This window comes from Phyllopteryx taeniolatus, chromosome 5, assembly GCF_024500385.1.
Source record: "Phyllopteryx taeniolatus isolate TA_2022b chromosome 5, UOR_Ptae_1.2, whole genome shotgun sequence".
NCBI lineage: Eukaryota > Metazoa > Chordata > Actinopteri > Syngnathiformes > Syngnathidae > Phyllopteryx > Phyllopteryx taeniolatus.
This window is the reverse complement of record NC_084506.1, coordinates 19,838,376-19,859,467: the sequence shown is the minus strand read 5'-3', so window position 1 is coordinate 19,859,467 and position 21,092 is coordinate 19,838,376. Positions and strand designations below refer to the sequence as shown.

General features: G+C 44.0%; 1 protein-coding gene across 1 annotated transcript; it reads right to left on the bottom strand.

Annotated features, from left to right (window-relative positions):
- Positions 1–13,811: 13,811 nt before the first annotated feature.
- On the bottom strand, positions 13,812–19,230 carry avpr1aa (arginine vasopressin receptor 1Aa). The gene is made up of 2 exons (XM_061773926.1): positions 17,520–19,230; positions 13,812–16,669 (listed from the first exon to the last, which is right to left on the bottom strand). The coding sequence occupies exons 1-2, from the start codon at positions 18,382–18,384 to the stop codon at positions 16,386–16,388; spliced, it is 1,149 nt and encodes a 382-aa protein (XP_061629910.1). The 5' UTR covers positions 18,385–19,230; the 3' UTR covers positions 13,812–16,385.
- Positions 19,231–21,092: the final 1,862 nt, after the last annotated feature.

Below are 21,092 nucleotides of genomic sequence, written 5' to 3'. Positions count from 1 at the left end.
CTGGGGGACTTCAATGCTCACGTGGGCAATAACAGTGAGACCTGGAAGGGCGTGATTGGGACGAACGGCCCCCCCTGATCAGAACCCGAGTGTGTTCTGTTATTGGACTTCTATGCTCATCACGGCTTGTCCATAACAAACACCATGTTCAAGCATAAGGATGTCCACACGTGCACTTGGCACCAGGACACCCTAGGTTGCAGTTCGATGATCGACTTTGTGGTCGTGTCATCTGACTTGCGGCCGCATGTCTTGGACACTAGGGTGAAGAGAGGGGCGGAGGTGTCAACTGATCACCACCTGGTGGTGAGTGGGCTCCGATGGTGGGGGAAGATGCCAGTCCGACGTGGCAGGCCCAAACGTATTGTGAGGGTTTGCTGGGAACATCTGGCGGAATCCCCTGTCAGAAGGAGTTTCAACTCCCACCTCCGGCAGAACTTTGCTCATGTTCCGGGGAAGGCGGGGGATATCGAGTCCGAGTGGACCATGTTCCGCACCTCCATTGCTGAGGCGGCCGACCGGAGCTGTGGCCGTAAGGTGGTTGGTGCCTGTCGTGGCGGCAATCCCCAAACCCGTTGGTTGACACCAACAGTGAGGGATGCCGTCAAGCTGAAGAAGGAGTCCTATCGGGCCTTTTTGGCCTGTAGGACTCCTGAGGCAGCTGATGGGTACTGGCTGGCCAAGCAGAATGCAGCTTTGATGGTCACTGAAGCAAAAACTTGGGCATGGGCGGGGTTCGGTGAGGCCATGAAGAAAGACTTCCGGACGGCTTCGAGGAAATTCTGGTCCACCATCCGGCGTCTCAGGAGGGGGAAGCAGTGCACGATCAACACTGTGTATAGTGGGGATGGGGGGCTGCTGACCTCGACTCAGGACGTTGTGAGCCAGTGGGGAGAATACTTCGAAGACCTCCTCAATTCCACCGACACGCCTTCCCATGAGGGAGCAGAGTCTGGGTTCTCTGAGGCGGGCTCTCCTATCTCTGGGATTGAGGTCACCGAGGTGGTTAAAAAGCTTCTCGGTGGCAGGGTCCCGGGGGTGGATGAGATACGCCCGGAGTTCCTCAAGGCTCTGGATGTTGTAGGGCTGTCCTGGTTTACATGCCTCTGCAATATCGCGTGGACATCGGGGACAGTGCCTCTGGATTGGCTGACTGGGTGGTGGTCCCCCTTTTTAAGAAGGGGGACCGGAGGGTGTGTTCCAACTACAGGGGGATCACACTCCTCAGCCTCCCTGGTAAGTTCTATTCAGGGGTGCTGGAGAGGAGGGTCCGTCGGGAAGTTTGAATCTCAGATTCAGGAGGAGCAGTGTGGTTTTCGTCCTGGCCGTGGAACAGTGGAACAGCTCTACACTCTTGGCAGGGTCCTCGAGGGTGCATGGGAGTTCGCCCAACCAGTCTACATGTGTTTTGTGGACTTGGAGAAGGCGTTTGACCGTGTCCCTCGGGGTGTCCTGTGGGGGTGCTTCGGGAGTATGGGGTACCGAACCCCCTGATACGGGCTGTTCGGTCCCCGTACGACCGGAGTCAGAGTTTGGTCCGCATATCCGGCAGTAAGTCGGACTCGTTTCCGCTGAGGGTTGGACTCCCCCAAGGCTGCCCTTTGTCACCGATTCTGTTCATAACTTTTATGGACAGAATTTCTAGGCGCAGCCGAGGCGTACAGGGTGACCGGTTTGGTGGCCTCAGTATTGCATCTCTGCTTTTTGCAGATGATGTGGTTCTGTTGGTTTCATCAAGCTGTGACCGCCAACTCTCACTGGAGCAGTTCGCAACTGAGTGTGAAGCGGCTGGGATGAGAATCAGCACCTCCAAATCTGAGACCATGGTCCTCAGTCGGAAAAGGGTGGTGTGCCCTCTCCAGGTCAGAGATGAGATCCTGCCCCAAGTGGAGGAGTTTCTTGGGTTCATGAGTGAGGGAAGAATGGAACGGGAGATCGACAGGCGGATCAGTGCAGCGTCTGCAGTGATGCATACTTTGTATCGATCCGTTGTGGAAAAGAAGGAGCTAAGCCGGAAGGCGAAGCTCTCGATTTACCGGTCGATCTACGTTCCTACCCTCACCTATGGTCACGAGCTGTGGGTCGTGACCGAAAGAACGAGATCCCGGATACAAGCGGCCGAAATGAGTTTCCTCCGCAGAGTGTCCGGGCTCTACCTTAGAGATAGGGTGAGAAGCTCGATCATCCGGGAGGATCTCAGAGTAGAGCCGCTGCTCCTCCACATCGAGAGGAGCCAGATGAGGTGGCTGGGGCATCTGATTCTGATGCCTCCCGGTCGCCTCCCTGGTGAGGTGTTCCGGGCACGTCCCTCCGGGAGGAAACCCCGTGGACGACCCAGGACACGCTGGAGAGACTACATCCTTCGGCTGGCCTGGGAACGCCTTGGGATCCCCCCGGAAGAGCTGGATGAAGTGGCTGGGGAGAAGGAAGTGCCCCCGTGACCCGACCTCGGATAAGCGGTAGAAAATGGATGGATATGTCTAATTGACTATGCTAGACGTATGTACACTACTCACCGTGACTGAAATGTGCACAAATGTGCATGTAAATAGTTACCAAATGGCATCATGTAAACTATGTGATTTATTTGCTTTTGTCCTAACTACAACAGTGAACCCCTGCCTATTCATGGTTCGCTATTCACAAATTCACCTATTCACCGTACCGTGTTAACTTCTTCCTAATCATTTTCAGATTGACTGTACATGGTGTTTTAGTATGGAATATTTATATTGTGATTATTATTATTTTTTTATTTGAGGATAAGCGGTAAAGAAAATGGATGGATAGATATTTTTACTGGATGTTCGAAATGAAAACTTCATACAATCAATAAAACCTCAGTTATTTGTTGAAAAACTCAGCTTTTTGGATTTTTTGTGCTCTTACTGGTATGTTCTAAGGTGCAACAAGATGGCACCAAAGCCCACACTAATAGCAAAGTAGTAATTGGTGTCTAGGAAGTACAGTGGAACCTTGATTTAACAGACTAATAGGGGAGGGGTCATGCATTAAAACAGTTTGTCCCTTAATTTGAAGCACTTTTTCGTGGCCTAATAACACTCAGTACAGCACAAAATTATTGTAAAGAAATGTAAAAAAGCTTGACAATGTTTGAAAAGTTTTAATGTTGACCTAAACTTACCTTTAAACATTTTTTAAAAACGTTTTAAATTCCAACTATTTTCTCTCCATTAAATCCGAAGTCCGTTGTTTCCGGGTCCGTTAAATCGAGATTCCACTGTATGTTGAAGAGATACATATCGACTAAGAGGCTAGTAGCTTAGTATGTCAGGGAGGAGCCAAGTTTAGCTTGGGTTGTCAGTGGAAGCTACTGATTCTTTGCCATAGATTGGATATGGATCAGATTTGTATCCACATTTAGAAGAGACATGATTCCGATCTGAAGACATCCTATTCTGTATGTTTTATTTTCTATTTACACAGTTATGACCGAGATCCCAATTTGCCACTTTAGAGCAAAAAAGTTGGTTGAATTGAAATCGTAATTGTGTCATCTCAACCATGCAGTGGAAATCCAAGCCTTAGACAGGGGTAGATCATTGTGACTTTGTTACTACTACACCACTAGTTACATTAAATATACCACACAATAATTAAAGTGAATTTACTGTTTGTGTCGCGCTTTTTAGGTAATACTAACTGTGAATCGTTTTTGTCTCTCAAATCAGCAATTGCGGCATGGTGTACGACTGGTTAGAGCGTCTGCCTCACAGTTCTGAGGACCGGGGTTCAATCCCCGGCCCCGCCTGTGTGGAGTTTGCATATTCTCCTCGTACCTGTGTGGGTTTTCTCCGGGCACTCCGGTTTGCTCCCACATCCCAAAAACATGCATGGTAAGTTAATTGAGGTTAATTGTACCCCACCTCCTGCCCGATGATAGCTGGGATAGGCTCCAGCACACCCACGACCCTAGTGAGGAGAAGTGGCTCAGAAAATGGATTGAAATCATCAATTGGACAACAATTGGCGTTATGATGGAATATTGATGGTAATATGTTGGCGAAATGTTTTATTTTTATTTATTTTTATGCTTTAATTAGATATGCTTAATGTACAAATTTTCCCTTTTTTAGTTACATCGAGTGCTCAGAGACCATTGAGCTTCATGATGTGCTTTATTGCAAATGTTGTCATTATCAAAATTTTCCTGATGTTTTACCATTTTGAACCGGAAAGAAAAATTTCAAACTGAATTTACTTTTGAAAATACGGATCGTATCGAGGGTTACTGTGCAATTCCCACCCCTATTGTCTGCACAATTATCTTGATTCTCACCCAAATTTAATAGGCTGCCTCTGGCCAAAGTTTTACGAAAATAACTTCTGTCTTCAGCAATTATTTATTTTATGTTGTGTACGTGTATGTGTGCCGGAGGTGTACACGCAAAAAAATACTTGTGGAAATGAGATCAATACTAAAGGACGAAATGTCTGTTATTTGGAATATGGGAAGAGAACAATGGTGGGGAAGGAAGGGGAGGAGAGTTGCATGTCATTCAATCCTCATCTGCTAAAAAATGACTTCCACATGTATTGACTCCACAGAAGCCATTATTCTTATTTAACTGAATAAAAACAACACATGGCTTAGCGAAAGAACAGAATGTATGACGAACACGCGGCCAAGGAGTGCCAGCTACAACTACAATTGTCTTAACTTCCCTTGAGGAAAAACAGGGGAGTTCTTTGAATGCTCTTGTTGTCGTTATTGTTGTTGCCATGCCTGGCTCAGCAGGCTTTCATCCGCTTGGAGAGGATGATTATTTGAAACTGACATACTACAATATACTACAACTACTACCACTACTAATAATAACAAGTTTGAGGATTTTTTTTTGCTTGTTTACAATTTAACAAATTATGACAGTGGCCTACTGGTTAGCACATCCACCTCACAGTTCTGAGGACCGGGGTTCAAATCCGGCCTCGTCTTTGTGGAGTATGCATGTTCTCCCTGTGTCTGCTTGGGTTTTCTCCAGGTACTCCGGTTTCCTCCCACAACCCAAAAACATGCACGGTAGGTTAATTGAAGACACTAAATTGTCCGTAGGTATGAATGTGAGTGCGAATGGTTGTTTGTTTAAATGTACCCTGCGAATGGCTGGCAACCAGTTCAGGGTGTACCCTGGCTCCTGTCTGCAGTTAGCTGGGATAGGCTCTAGCACACCCGCGACCCGAGTGAGGATAAGCGGTACGGAAAATGGATCGATGGATGACGTTAAGGTAGTTTTGTGGTATAATGTTAATAAATAACAAACTAACAAACAAATGGTGATGATAACATAGCATCCTTGGCGGAGGTAAAAATCAACATTTAATTCGGGGGGTGGAGTTTTCTTTACTCTTCATTCTTACCACCAATTGTTTGTGACCTAGTTAGCACAATGACACCAGAACCGTGTAACATTTGAATCCAGCATATTTAATCTTGCTGCTTTTACTGCTACCGCTAAAAATAAGAGTAATTCAAATGATACATAAATGAGCGCAGGCCTAGGCTTAACCGCCTTCAAATGTAATTTTGCGTTTGTTAGCAAATGATTATGATTGGGTTGTACCAGTTTTTATTTTGGAGTGGTGGGGAAACGTTTCCATTATAAATCACACAACAAGAAGATGAATAAAAATTCCTTAAAATAAAAATAAAGATTTAGACCACCAGCCCACTTAATGTCCGTATGTTACCATATATCAGACATAAGACAATGGGACCGTACCATTTTGCTTCTGGGGTCAGGAGAATCGCTTCTATCATTAACAAAATTGACAAAAACAAAAATAAAATCCTCAACCTAATTTGAGAAAAATGGTGGTGCACATTGTTTGGCTGTCCATGTGTTGCTACCTTATGCCTGGATCAGACTACAAGACAAATTTGGCCTTTCACCATTGCACTATGTCAGATTACGGCGATAAAATCTTGCCGCATCTCGGTCAGACAGTGGCAACACTACACGTCGCATTCCGATACCACCCGTCTTTTACGATCACTGGGCTTTATCTTGTCAAATCAAACTCTGTCAGGGAGGCGTGACCAGAAAACGTGACACCTTTCACCGCAACCGGATACAACCATTACCATGGTGACAGCAAGTTGTTGTCAAACAATGGAACGCTGTGGCAAAATTGGGGGAAAAAAAGAAAAAGAGGACAAAAACGTGTGGTGTCACCGGGTGCTTGTGACATGATGTTATGGGCTATCCATTCAAGGATTGCTGGATGTACAGTATGTTCACAAACCTTTCATACAATACGGCTCACAAGCAGGCAACAAAATGTTATGTAGCCTAGCAAGCTAGTGCTAGCGCTACCATTTGTATGTAAACATGCCGGCGTCCTATCCAATCATCCTAAAGCGTCGGTAAATATTGGTTTGTGCGTGTGAATAAATTATTGACAACGGCGGCCAAGTATGTTGACAACGGCAAGCACGGGAGGCGCTGCGCTGATCACAATACGCAATCCTATTGGTCGATGTCAAGGTTCGCTGTTGGAGAGTTGTCGTTGATATGTCACACTACATGAAAGATATCCCAAAAAAAATCAAACATGCTAGACTTCATTTTGGCATCGTAGGGGTATCGTTGGGCCAAATTGTTGGTCGTGGATTATGTCACACTACAAGGAGTTTTGTCATTCCCGACAAAATATCTCAGGCCTAATTTGGGAATTCGCCTGCGATAGCTAATCGGGCCAATAACAGGGCTAATATCCTGTAGTCTGATGTAGGCATTAGAGAGACAAGGTGCTCCTGAATAGCTGATTGACTGGCATAGGTGTTTGTAGTCCATTTTTACATTTTTCTGTGCCTTGCTTTAGGGTTTTTGGCATGCTAACTGGCATCCATCCTGGCAGGTACCCACCTCACAATTTATTTTGTCTGTAGCATTTGATGTAAAACTTGGCTGTTCCTGACAGAACAAATTCTTATTGCGTGAGGGAGTGGGGTTTGTGAAGAGCAAATGCTACTATAGAAGACGTGTTTATTGGCTGAGACGCGCCATGTCCTTGTTCACATGCCGTTCGCTGACATCGGATCAATTGTACTTCTTTGTTCGAGCCCTCCATCTCCTCCTCAGTCTCCCTCAGTACGGAGAGAAAAACACTCATGGAAATCAAGTATGGAGCTCTCCGCAGACGAGGAATGTGACACGTTTCCTCATCTTGGCTGCATCTAGCCTGTGCGGGTCAGAACAAAGTCAGATGGATTTTGAGATTGACTGCGCTTCCTGTGCAGGAATTCATTCGAAGTGCAAAACAAAAATACATTGAGGAAAACAGTGGAATTTTTTTTAAGGATTAAAAAAATAAAATAAAATGGTATAGACACCAACAACAAACCCCCAAGAAATGTTTGAATTGTGACCACAGTATAGTTACAGTGGTACCTTGACTTACAGCCCCAATTCCAATGAAGTTGGGACGTTGTGTTAAACATAAATAAAACAGAATACAAAGATTTGCAAATTATGTTCAACCTATATTTAATTGAATACACTATAAAGACAAGATATTTAATGTTCTAACTGATAAACTAGATTGTTTTTAGCAAATAATAATTAACTTAGAATCTTATGGCTGCAATACGTTCCAAAAAAAGCTGGGACAGGTGGCAAAAAAGACTGAGAAAGTTGAGGAATGCTCATCAAACACCTGTTTGGAACATCCCACAGGTGAACAGGCTAATTGGGAACAGGTGGGTGCCAGGATTGGGAATAAAAGGAGCTTCCCTGAATTGCTCAGTCATTCACAAGCAAAGATGGGGTGAGGTTCACCTCTTTGTGAACAAGTGCGTGAGAAAATAGTCAAACAGTTTAAGGACAATGTTCCTCAACATACAATTGTAAGGAATTTAGGGATTTCATTATCTATGGTCCATAATATAGGCCGAAAACCAACATTGAATGCCCGTGACCTTCGATCCCTCAGGCGGCACTGCAGCAAAAACCGACATCTATGTGTAAAGGATATCAACACATGGGCTCAGGAACACTTCAGAAAACCAATGTCAGTAAATACAGTTCGGCGCTACATCCGTAAGTGCAACTTGAAACTCTACTATGCAAAGCTAAAGCCATTTATCAACAACACCCAGAAACGCCGCCAGCTTCTCTGGGCCCGAGCACATCTAAGATGGACTGATCCAAAGTGGAAAAGTGTTCTGTGGTCCGACGAGTCCACATTTAAAATTGTTTTTGGAAATTGTGGCTGTCGTGTCCTCCGGGCCAAAGAGGAAAAGAACCATCCGGACTGTTATGGACGCAAAGTTCAAAAGCCAGCATCTGTGATGGTATGGGGCTGTGATAGTGCCAATGGCATGGGTAACTTACACATCTGTGAAGGCACCATTAATGCTGAAAGGTACATACAGGTTTTGGAGAAACATATACTGCCATCCAAGCAACGTCTTTTTCATGGACGCCCCTGCTTATTTCAGCAAGACAATGCTAAACCACATTCTGCACGTGTTACAACAGCATGGCGTCATAGTAAAAGAGTGCGGGTACTAGACTGGCCTGCCTGCAGTCCAGACCTGTCTCCCATTGAAAATGTGTGGCACATTATCAAGCGTAAAATACGACAACGGAGACCCCGGACTGTTGAACAACTGAAGCTGTACATCAAGCAAGAATGGGAAAGAATTCCACCTACAAAGCTTCAACAAACGTTTATTGAATGTTGTTAAAAGAAAAGGTGATGTAACACAGTGGTAAACATGACCCTGTTCCAGCTTTTTTGGAACGTGTTGCAGCCATAAAATTCTAAGTTAATGACCATTTGCTAAAAACAATAATGTTTATCAGTTTGAACTTTAAATCTCTTGTCTTTGTAGTGTATTCAATTAAATATAGGTCAAACATGATTTGCAAATCATTGTATTCTGTTTTTATTTATGTTTAACACAACGTCCCAAATTTATTGGAATTGGGGTTGTACATGATGCATTTTCCAACGTTTTTCTAAGGGGACAAAGAGTCAAAGACGCAAACGGAAAATTCGAACACTCGCAAAGAGCTGATGAGGCGCCAACCAGACTCAAGCTCCTGATGGCACTGACTAGGCCACGCCCCTTAAAGGCACAGCTCTAACACACGAATACTACAGTGCGTACAGTAATTACACTTTATATAACCAGATTATTGAATTACTCTATTATGTTTTTATACAACCCAGGGATATTTTTCCTTATTAAAGCACAACAAAAATAATGTTTTTTTTTAAAAATAATAAATTAGTTACCGTATGTTCCATCTCCAGATCTACGCTCGCAACGTGCTGGTCTTTTGGTGACTCAGAGAGCTCAAAAGAAGTGAGAAGGTTCTAAAGCAGTCTCTAGCCGGGCTCCAATGCCCTACCTGCCGAAATTAGAGTGGCTACCTCTCTCTAAAATCTCAAATTCATACTTATTTTTACACTCATCCCATTTAGTTAAACAATACCTGCATAGACTGGATTTTGGCCTGTTTTACTGCCTCTTTTCCCCCCTCCTTCTGCTGTGGCTCCGTTCACCTCTTTCAATTTAGTTTTGTGTTGTTTGTATTAGTTGTTTATACACATCGATCTTTTTTTTTCATTTATTAACTTAGTTTTGTTTTATATATTTATTGTTCTCCTTTGTTTCAATAAATTCAGTTTGATTTCCCTCTTTTGTTGAGTCTGCTTGGGGGTCCAAAATTCATCCTTGACACCACTTGACACTCTTGTGAGGAAATTAAGATGAAAGCATCATTATCAAGATTATCATCCATTTTCTTTCAGGTTCAGGTCGCAGGGGCAGCATCTTAAACCGGGAAGCCTAGATTTCCCTCTCCCCAGCCACCAGCTCTTCTGGGAGTATCTCAAGGTGTTCCCAGGCAAGCTGGGACACACAGTCTCTCCAGTGTTTCCTGCTTCGTCCCCAGGGCCTCCTTCTGGTGGAATGTCCTCTGGACACCTCAGGAGGAATCTTAACCAGTTGACGAGCCACCTCCTCTGGCTCCTCTCGATCAACTCCGAGCCCCTCCCGGGTGACCGACCTTCTCACCCTTGCTCTGACACCCTGCAGAAGAAGCTCATTTCGGCTGCTTGTATCCGGGATCTTGTTCTTTTGGTCATGACAAGATGGTCAGTATTTCTGTGTGTGTCTGTGTGTGTGTGTGTGTATATATATATATATATATATACTTTTTTTTTAGATTTTTGTTTGGCGAGTAGTCATGAGATTTTTTTAATGTAGAATATGTGCCTTGACTGAAAGGTTGGGAAACACTGGTGTTAACGTAGCACTAGCCAGAGAGCTTGGTACTTAACACCTCAAGTAAATGCATCACTATTATGGCTTCCTTGTATATTTTTCCAACCGCCTCCTCCGGGAGCCAATGTTATTTCCCTGCAGAGGAGCTCCATCGTCTACTTCTGAGGTATTTACTCAGTCTAGACGTTGACTGATGACCTGAGCCCTCATACATTAGCATGGCCGGCGTGCTCCTTTTTAATGACGGGCATGCCTAATGAGATGCAGAGTGGCTGCTAGGCTGGGAATTCCAGATATGTCCATAAAGCTTAGACACCCCCTTCCATAATGCCTGAAGTAGCCACATGATCCCTGACAGCAGGCCTGGTGATTGTTTGACTTTTGCTTACCAGGAGGCTGGTAAAGTTCCCCTTACTTATAAAGATTGAATCCCCATCGCCGATAGTGCTGCCCCCGCAGTGCTTGTGCAATGGTCTCGGCAGACTCTCGCTTTGTGTTGTGCAGCCAGATGACTAAAAATGAGGATCAGACGTGTTGAAAGTGCTGCAAGACCTGCCAGGAGCAAATTCGTGGCAGCAAACTGATGTGCCGTGATGCTTTTGAGTAGAAATTTGCTTTTACCAATGAGGAACTGATGGGTTTCTTGCAGGTCTGTAGCAGAGCTCTACACCCGTGTTTTCCAACCTCTACTAAAGCCAAGCCATGGCTTGAGAAAAATCTCACAAAGCGTACATATACAGAAATAATGATCTTCTCTCAAGTTACGTAGTGTGAAATCTTGGCCTGTTTAGTTGAACACAAAGCTATTATTCTGTTGTATGAACGGCAATAGGTGGTTAAACAGGTTAATGTAATAGTTGGTGAAATGTAAATTTTCAGTGTATTAAGTGAAATTGTATCATTTGTCACAGCATTAATGTGCTGATTCACAGTGGTTGGGTTGGGTTCTGTTCTGTAACAAAGAGCTGAATGAGAAACATTTAGAACTGGTGTTTAATCCATGAATCGACAAAAACATTTTCTGGTTCAATTAGGATTTCTATTTAAAACTGTCCTCTTCATCATGCTATTCACTTTCACAGTTTGACACCATGAGACCAAGGTGACACCTAATAACAACACATCGCCATTGCGAGGTTTCAAACAGGATGTCCTCAGAGCGAAGTGCCCACTGAGGTTAGACTTTAGAGTGTCATCAGCAGGTTCCAACAAAGAGACTGGAAGAGTCAAACGAAGGCATAAAAGTAGACGTTCTTGAAAATGCATTGATCGATTCCTGGACCAAATACCTCTTATGAATTTTGCCATTCAGCTTCTTGTTTAGGAACCACAAGTGATGCAAAAAGTACTGAAAAGTGAACAGTTGAACATGTGCATTCAAAAGTTTAGTTTACCCAGAAAGGTTAAGGTTAGGTTAATCCTTACATTTCCTCCTAACGCCAAATATCCCGAACATTTTGTGAGTAGGCATACTGTAGATGCTCTAATTTTTAAAATACGGTACATACAGTATACAACGACTCTCTATCTTTAGTTGGGCATCTACTGTACTTTACATTGTGTAGCTAGCAACTACCAGCTGATCAGCTGTTAACTTCCTGTCATGATCCTGTGCTTCTGTGTTGAAGCACACACCTGCTCTGCATCTTCATTAGTTATGTCCGTAAGCATTGGATAGATGGGAGCGAGTTGCTGGAAGGTGGCACGATGGACGACTGGTTAGAGCGTCAGCCTCACAGTTCTGAGGACTACGGTTCAATCCCCGGCCCCGCCTGTGTGGAGTTTGCATCTTCTCCCCGTGCCTGCGTGGGTTTTCTACGGGTGCTCCGGTTTCCTCCCACATCCCCAAAACATGCATGAATTGGAGACACTAAATTGCCCGTAGTTGTGAATGTGAGTGTGAATGGTTGGTTGTTTGTTTGTATGTGCCCTGCGATTGGCTGGCAACCAGTTCAGGGTGTACCCCGCCTCCTGCCCGATGATAGCTGGGATAGGTTCCAGCACGCCCGCGACCCTAGTGAGGAGAAGCAGCTCAGAAAATGGATGGATGGATGGATGGATAGTTGCTGGAATGTTGTCTACTCATTGTCGTTAGCCGTAGTTTGAGCCTCTGTTTTCCCTCCACCACGTTTTGCGAGTGGTCTCTTCCATTTTTCTCTCATGTAAGTAATTTCCTTTTTTCTATTTCTAGTGAGGGCGAGCTGAAGCTTCATGGCGCATCGTAACACATCAGCCAACTGGTTTGAGATATATCTAGTATTCATATCTCGCCTTGTGTCATTTAGTTTGTTAGTCCTTGTCTTCATATATATCCATCCATCCATTTTCAACGCTTATCCTGGTTAGGGTCGCGGGACGCTGGAGCCTATCCCAGCTGACTTCGGGCGAAAGGCGGACTACACCCTGAACTGGTCGCCAGTCAGTCGCAGGGCACATATAGACACGGACAACCATCCGCACTCTCATTCACACCGTCACTGAGTGGGAACTGAACCCACGCTGCCTGCACCAAAGTCAGGTGAGCGTACCACTACACCATCAGTGACTTCTTTATATATATATATATGTATATGTGCATGGACAATCACAAGTCTGATTCCTTAAATCTAAATTTCTCGCGAATCGGCCCATTGATGACTTTGATTGAGGGAAAATGCTCCAATTTGGCCTGATTGTTGGTATGCATGTACCCCGCTTTAACTTGGTATCAAGGCTGGAAATGAACACCAACGGCCAAGTCATCAAGACGTGCAAAGCTCCCCGATGAACGCTTTGATGAAAACTGTTGGGAGGGTGTTGCTTGGTAACAAGTGTATGTAAGCACAACGAACAAACCATCAAAAGTGTTAGAATATAGAAAGGCGATTGAGCGTCATCTATTGCAGTATTTCCCCACCTTCATTGAGCCATGGTACATAGCCTACTGTATATTACTTTAGAAAAATCTCAACACACCACCAAACAAATGTCACAAAATGTATATAGTGTGTACATTTTTAGCTTTATGCTAACAAACGAAAAACACAAATGTCCTAATGAATAGCATCAGTGTTGCAGCACTGTAACCCTTTAATTAAAGGATATTTTAGCATAAACGATGGAGCAACATATGTAGATAGTGAAAACAACAATAATCATAGGCATATATTCTTTATCCTTTGCGACGAACGACAAATATTACTCCAGCTTACTGAGGAGGTTTGACCGGCTCCATGTATATCCATATGTCTATTAAGGTGTGCACACGAGAAGGAGCAACGTACCATTGTATTTGAATTCCATGCAGAAGACAGGCAGCAGTGACGTTATGTGTTGCCGTAAGACTGACTGAGGTTGTCAGATGCAATGTGTGATTCTGTGTGAGCGTGTCCAGCCACTCAGTCTCCTCTGCGTTCCACAACAATGTGCGCTCAAAAGTCAAAGTGTGTCACAATAACAGACTAAGTTAATTTTGTGCTCACTGGCCGGCATTAACATTTGGGACTTGTCAGAGGCGCCGAGAAATTGCGCCATGATTGCAGTCTGCGTCCAGAATGTGAAAGCAAGAGGCCGGCATGTTTGAAACATATATTTGCAAGATATTCACATGTGCATTACAGAGGCATAGAATTTACAGTTTTAAAACAAGTACTATTCATACACCAGGTGTGTACAGTACTGTGCATTAGTTTTATGTCAGCAACAACAGCCTTTTTGACAGACAGCAAATCACAGTTGTCACACAGTTGGAGGTTAGAATTGCTGAGGATCGGTGCAGATACAGTGTTTGCTTAACATATGAGTCACTATGGCAACAGTAATATCCCCCACATTTTAAAACCCCTGCCAGATTGCATAGTTTGAACTTGGCAATTACTCCCACTGTGCACAAGATCTTCATGGGAAATTTAGTTATCAAAGTTATATCGTATAACTTTGATATCAAATTGATATATATCAGTGGAAGTCATGGTTAGTAACATTTGGTTATTATGCTCATTATAAAGTTACAAAAAGAACAAATCTAATGGTGATCTTTAGACTTTTGCACAGTACTGTACACGTGTTGAAAAGTATCCCAACGCAAAGCACATTTACAGTACAGTGTTACAGGCCACATTATTGTGCAGGTAATTGTGCACATCTGAAGCCCAAACAAAGCCCCCCCCCCTTTTCCACCACCCAGCCGGTCATCAGCGCAAGACGCCAGAAGAGAATAAAGCTGACGTGGTGTGTGAGGAATGTGTGAGCCTCTACTGAGGAGGCCACGGGAGGGATATGCAGAGGTCAGGAGGTGTGCCGGCTCCTCCGAACGGCGGCCTAGCTCAGCGCATCAAAGCATCTTGACGAACGTTTGGCATTTTCAAAGGGCTTCCGGACGCTTGAAGCCAGATGAGAACCGTCCTTGCGGGAGTCGTGCAAGCTTGCGCCCACCTGACACAACATGAAACAGGACTTTGAGCAAGCTTAAAAAATGGGGCCGAAGTGTAAATCAAAAGCCCAGATCAGTCAAAGGCTTTCCTCATATGATCCACTTAAACAGACATAAAAGTACATCTAAAAAGAGGCTGGCTGATCAATAAGACGGATGATGTGGGTTCTTCGCTGTACAGTCCAAATTCCATTAGTTCTTTTCAACACCTTGGGGTCGCCGTGGAGGTTTTATCTTTGTAAAAACTTGGACAGGAAAAAGGGGGTTGGGTTGCCCTGCGCTGCTATGGGATATAATTACCACCGATTCGAGAAATTCAGCTTTTTATAAGCAACCCGAACATGCAATTCCCTCAGCAGTCGCGTTTGAATGCTGAGGTGCTGTCGCTGAGTGAAATGGCCAAATAAAGCAATCTGTGAGTGCTTTAAGGCAATGCCATGACATCATTTCCACTGCCTTTACACAATCTCACCTTTTAATCTCCTTCAAGATAGTCCAATGTTTAAGAACCGATACAGATAAACTGCCAAACAAATCATGTGAGTGACTCACTGTGGCGATACTGAAAATTGCAACCACAGCAGCGTGTTTGGGCCAAGTAAAGAAAAAGCTCACAGGGTCCAAACAAATCTGTGTATCATTCATTCTTCCATTTCAATTGGCATTTCAATTAATTGGTAACTTTTTCATGTTTTGATTTTCAATTGCCATTTGAAAATGTAAAGAAAGAATCACAAGCAGATTTGTTTGGAACGTGTGAGCGACTAGTTTACTCGGCCCAACCACGTATCAGTTCCAAAACATAATTTTTTCTTAAAGGAAATTAAAAGATCACACCACAAACAAAAAATACATTTGATTCAAACAAACCACACATTATCTAGCCCATTGGTCCTAAAAAGCCACACATTTAGTTTTTTAGCTCCCTGGGAGTCCAAATGCGATTGAATGAAAGAAATGAAGGCCGCTGATAAACCACCATATTTACCATCGCATATCATAGCATGTGAATAACGTAGAGGATTAGCAAAAACAATTTGGGGTGGTCTTGTGGGGAAAAAGTACGATAATTCACAAGTCTTTGGGCTGAGAGAAAGAATGATCGTGCTTCCATCCCGAACAAATTGTTGTTTAAGGAAGGTAACAGGGTCGTTATGTACAGTCGTTTATGTAACATAGGTTCATGATTGTGTACATGCTACAAGCATGGTGTTGATGCCTTATGATATTCTCTCTCTTTAGTGTTTTGCTCGATCCCTGTCCCCCAAAGAGTGGGGGTTCACATCTCTCAGCATTCACACAATAATAAGAAAAACACTTGCTTCTTTTGATGCACAATAGCATTATTGGGAATGGTTGTATCTTGTAGCATTTACACAATGCAGATGGGATGCCATTGCTCTCTGACATGCACTCTTGAACTTTCATGTGAGACGGCTACATTCAACAGAACAACTTAAAAAGCCATGGCCCCATGGAGATATGTCACCAATGGTACATTAATTATGTCTGCCTTTTGTGTTGTTTCCTCCCCGATTGTCTTCAAAATCCCTGTGAGCCTTTGAGACAAATGTAGGCACACACAATACAGGTGGAACATCATTTTTAGAGTGTCCTTATTTCCACTCACGACGGTTGGATGTGCTTGCAATGTACTGTATGTGTACTTTCCATTTTCCATTCCACAGGCCAGTAAGCAGTTGCCAGGCTGCACATTTATTCGGCCTGAGCGGAGGATTTGGGGTAATTGTCCAGCTCCTTCCAGTTGCCGGAACTGTCAGTGGGGCTCCGATTGGTGGCCTTGGTGAGCAGCGTGGTCCTGCGCAGGCTGCTGTCTGAGTCCTCCTTGCGGAAGTCGGTGTTCATTCGCTGGCAGCAGGGCAGGCAGTGCACAAAGTCCTGCAGGAGGTGGCCGCTGAAGATCATGTAGATCCACGGGTTGCAGCAGCTGTTCAGGCTGGCCAGCAGTGCCGTCAGAGTAACCGCCGTATTCTGGGAATCTGAAAGAGAGAGAAAACACGTTTGGCTTGTGGGCTAGACTGAGTTTAATTCCTCTGGTGGTGAAATGTGAGAGCAATAACAGCCACACACATTTTGCTCATCTAAGCTATACACACAAGAGGAGGCTGGCGTGCACACTCACTCACACACACTTTATGTAATGTGTAATATTTACACAAGTGTATTTTGCTGGTTTAACAACAATATTATGTTAATCCATCATTAGCTTAATTTGTTTATACAATTCTGTGAAACTGCTTGGTGTGACAATATTAAATATTTTTTTATTAAGGCATTCTGTGTGTATTCTTTTAAAAAGGACATGACATTGATTATAAAAAAAATAAAAAAGAGAACTTGTAACATTGGTTAACATCATGAATCTATATGAAAACTAATATCTCCACCAAACCTTGTGTAATTTCAACCAAAATTTGATTTGGGTGAAAAATCCACACTTTATAAATAAGACTTACATGTTAAATGACTGTGCTTTTAAATTTAATTTAATAGGAACAAATCTTTGTGTGTCCGGGGCAAGAAGCTTGATCCGGTTCTGACCCAGTTTTTCCATTTAGATCAAACTAAACTTGAACTTACTGAACATACAAATTATTTTGATCAGACAGCTTTATGACCTTGTCAGATTCGATTGTATAGTCGTGATGTCACAATATATTTTCTTCCCTTTGCTCCAAAATAAAAATAATACGCATTTAAAATGATTGCGGTTTAACTCGTGTGACAAATGTTGACGCTTTTGCGGTGCTCTTGATAAAACGCGATAAAAGGCGTGCGTTCCCAAAAGTGCGCACGCCGAGAAGTAAGTGTCAAAAGTGTGACGCTCACCGGTGAACCAGAGCTTGTCATCCCACACTGACCACATTTGCACGGTGAAGAAGGGCGCCCAGCACACGATGTAGGCGAGCACAATGACGAAGGTCATCTTGACGGTCCTCAGCTTGGCCCTGGAGATGGTGGTGATGCTGCTGACAGAGTTCTTGCCGATGAGCCCGTCCTTGTTGCCCGCGCGCTTCCTCTTCTTGTACTTGATGTTCCTCCAGATGCTGTGGCAGATGAAGCCGTAGCACACCACCAGGATGACCACGGGCACCAGGAAGATGCCCACGGTGATCCAGGTGATGTAGGCGCGCGCACCCCACGGCTCGATGAAGTGCGCCCAGCAGTCCCGGACGCCGGTGCCGTTCTGGATCTCGCTCAGGGAGAAGATGAACACCTGCGGGGCGCTCAGCACCAGGCTGCACGTCCACGTCGACACGATCATGACGCACGAGCGCCGCGTGGGCTGTTGCAGCGTCTTGAGCGGGTGGCAGATGGCGATGTAGCGGTCCACGGTCATCATTACCATCATGTAGGTGGACGCGAACATGCCGGTCACCTGCAGGTGCTTGACGATCCGGCACAGGAAGTCCGGCCCGTAGAAGCGGAACGTGATGTCCCAGCACAGCTGAGGCAAAACCTGGAAGAAGGCCACCACCAGGTCGGCCAGGCTCAGGTGGCGGATGAAGAGGTGCACGCGTGACATCTTCCTCTTGGTGTTGTGCATGGCCAGCAGGACGCTCACGTTGCCCACGACGGCCACCACGAAGGTGACGCTCAGCACCAGGATCTCCATCTGCGCGACGTCCTCGTTGCGAGCAAACGGGTCCGAGCCGTTGCGGGGGACGCTGCCGTTGCCGCCGGGGCTGCCCATCGTCAAGTGGGACTGAAGGAGATGGGTTTGGCGTCCGCTCAGGAGCAGGGCATACTTGGAGTGGAAGTGGGTGAGGGTCGTCCCCGAATGCGTTTCTGAGGACTGGGGGTGCCCCGGCGAGCCGTATAAGGTGCTGTGCAGCGCGGTGAGGAGAGAGAGAGGAGCTGCTGCCGTGGAGCCTTGAAACCCCAATCATATTTCACAGCGCGAGTGCGTAAAAGGTTGACACCGCTGTAAAAGATTCAAACGCACGCCCCCAAGACGTTCGTACTGTACGTACTGAGACGCAGGAGATGTATCATAAACGATGAATGCTCAGTTTCTGGGTCATTCCAAAATTGGAGGACAGTTTGGTTTGTTACGTTTTTAAGAAAAACAGGTCATAAACCAGCATAAATTTTGATCCGTCCAGCTCAACCATCAACAGTACAGATGGGCACCTGCAAAAACATACTGGCATATTTCCAAAGTATTGCTGAAGAAATACTTTACAATTTTGAAAAAGTTACAATTTATTTGAATACTAATTTGAGTGTTGCTCTTAATTACAACAAGGTTGCAAATCAATGCTAATGCTGGGGTTTTTGCTGAAGACTAAATGCTAGCTGTGTTAGCTGCTATGCTAACTGTTCAAGAACAATGTGATCCCCCAGGACGAAACCGATCAAAAGTCGAGACGGAAAAGATGGTTGAGGACGCAGCAGAGAAGATCGCCGGCGCGGCAGAGGAGGAGGCAGAGAAGAAGCCTGAGGAATCTGCCAGCTCGTAGGGGACAATATTTCCATCCATCCATCATCATGCTAATAATAATAATATGAAGAATAATAATTACCCTACATCAACACTAAGAGCCACTACAATGGCTAAAGGCCTGAATTTGTGGGGGGGGGGAGGGAAATTACCACTAGCTACCTTCCTATCTATAATCTCCGCGTAGTTAGCTACCTAGCGAGCTGACTAGCTATCGTAATAGCTTTTTCTAGCTGTCTATTTAGCTATCTATCATCTACAAGTAGCTACCTACCAAGCTAACAATTTTACTAGCTTTCTGTCTCTGTGAATTTCAAAATGCTAGCCGAGCTACAGATAGAAAGTTGGTAAGCTAGTTAGTTTACTTGCTAGTTAGCTAACTACAACTAAAACAGTGGATAGTCCTAAAGTTATGACATACATATCACCACTAGTGCGCTGTTAGCTTTATTTAGCTCTATCAAGCTATCATCCCTAGGTAGCTAACTACCTTGGCTATCCTACTGTCTCACTACCTTGATCTAGATCATTCTATCTCGCGATCCATATATCTCTAGCGAGCTAGCTACCACTCAGACCAGTTAGCTAGAGATAGCTACAGTATGTACCTAGCTACCAAGCTAATTAGCTATCTAGCTAGTTAGCTCAACAGCATTCTATCGCTGTGAATTTCGATTCCAACTACTAGAATCTTGAAATTCACCATGGTAGAACGCCAGTGAGCTACCTATAGTCTCGCTAGTTGCCTACCTACCACTAAAACAGCGGCGACAGGGATAAAGTCCCATGTTTATGACAGAAATATGACCAGAATCAGATTTATGACTATGAATCCTGAGCCTTTGTGGCGTAAAATGCACTAAAATAACACCATATTGTACAACCACTACACTAAAGCATCCTAGCTAAACAACATACCACTGCTAGCATCTGCATACCACTAATAGAGCATATTTACCTCGTATCATGTGAAAATATGGCGCCGTTTACTCCCCCTCTGCTTTAAAAGGAATAGTTATCTTAGCATATACCCTGGCCTATACAATTCATCCACTTGTACTGTTTCTTGATGTTTTTAATTCCTTTAATGCAAATTAATTTTCCCACTTTTCCGTGACTCACAAATGCTTTTTGGTGCTGATTTTGGCCTGACAATAAATAAATTGTGTTGCCGCTCAAAAAAAAAAAAAAAAAAAGAAAAAAAAGAAATTAACGACACTTATCAGTTGCTCCAAATGTGCAAAACAAAGAAAACCACATCAACAGAAAGCTTGGGGTTCTCTGCAACCGCCGTTGCTAGGCTAACGCTGAAACGCCGCTTCCGATCTTTAAACGGACGTAACTTCACCATATATAACCCGATTACCACAATCTATACATCATTAGAAAACATTTTTAATGCCTTTTCATCAGCATCAGGGTTGCATTGTTTAGAAGCACATGCCATAATGACTGAAAACATTGAAAAAATGTAAAACATAATAATGTCAGTGAAATTAGCTTGATGATGTAATTGCTGATGAGTCATATAGCTTACTTTTATTTTCTTCCACTAGATGGCTAAAAAGGTTTTTAGTAACAAGGTTGCATGTATGTTAAGAGACACGACCATAATTATTAGGCTACTATTTAAAATACAGTATGTCTGTAATAAAATATAACATAACAAAATCTCCAAAACACAAGTGGGGAAGGTTGAAATTTTGAAATTGATTATTTTGTTCTCATTTTTTTTTTTTTAATACAACAAAATCTTGGCATTTGAACAGACTTTTTATATCACCCTTTACAAGACAAGAACCAAGAACAAGGACATTTATATAGTACAAATACATTTTATTCTGGACCTGGATGTAAATTCAATGTCATATCTCGTTCTAACCTCATCAGAGTATGCTGTAATCTGCCGTCCATATGTAGGCTCACATTATTGCATGTTGGCAGAGTGCGACTTTAAA

Coding starts and splice junctions, on each gene's coding strand:
- avpr1aa (XM_061773926.1), bottom strand. CDS start 18,384: ATGGGCAGCCCCGGCGGCAACGGCAGCGTCCCCCGCAACGGCTCGGAC. Junction 16,670..17,519: donor TGACAAGCTCTGGTTCACCG/GTGAGCGTCACA, acceptor TCTCTCTTTCAG/ATTCCCAGAATACGGCGGTT.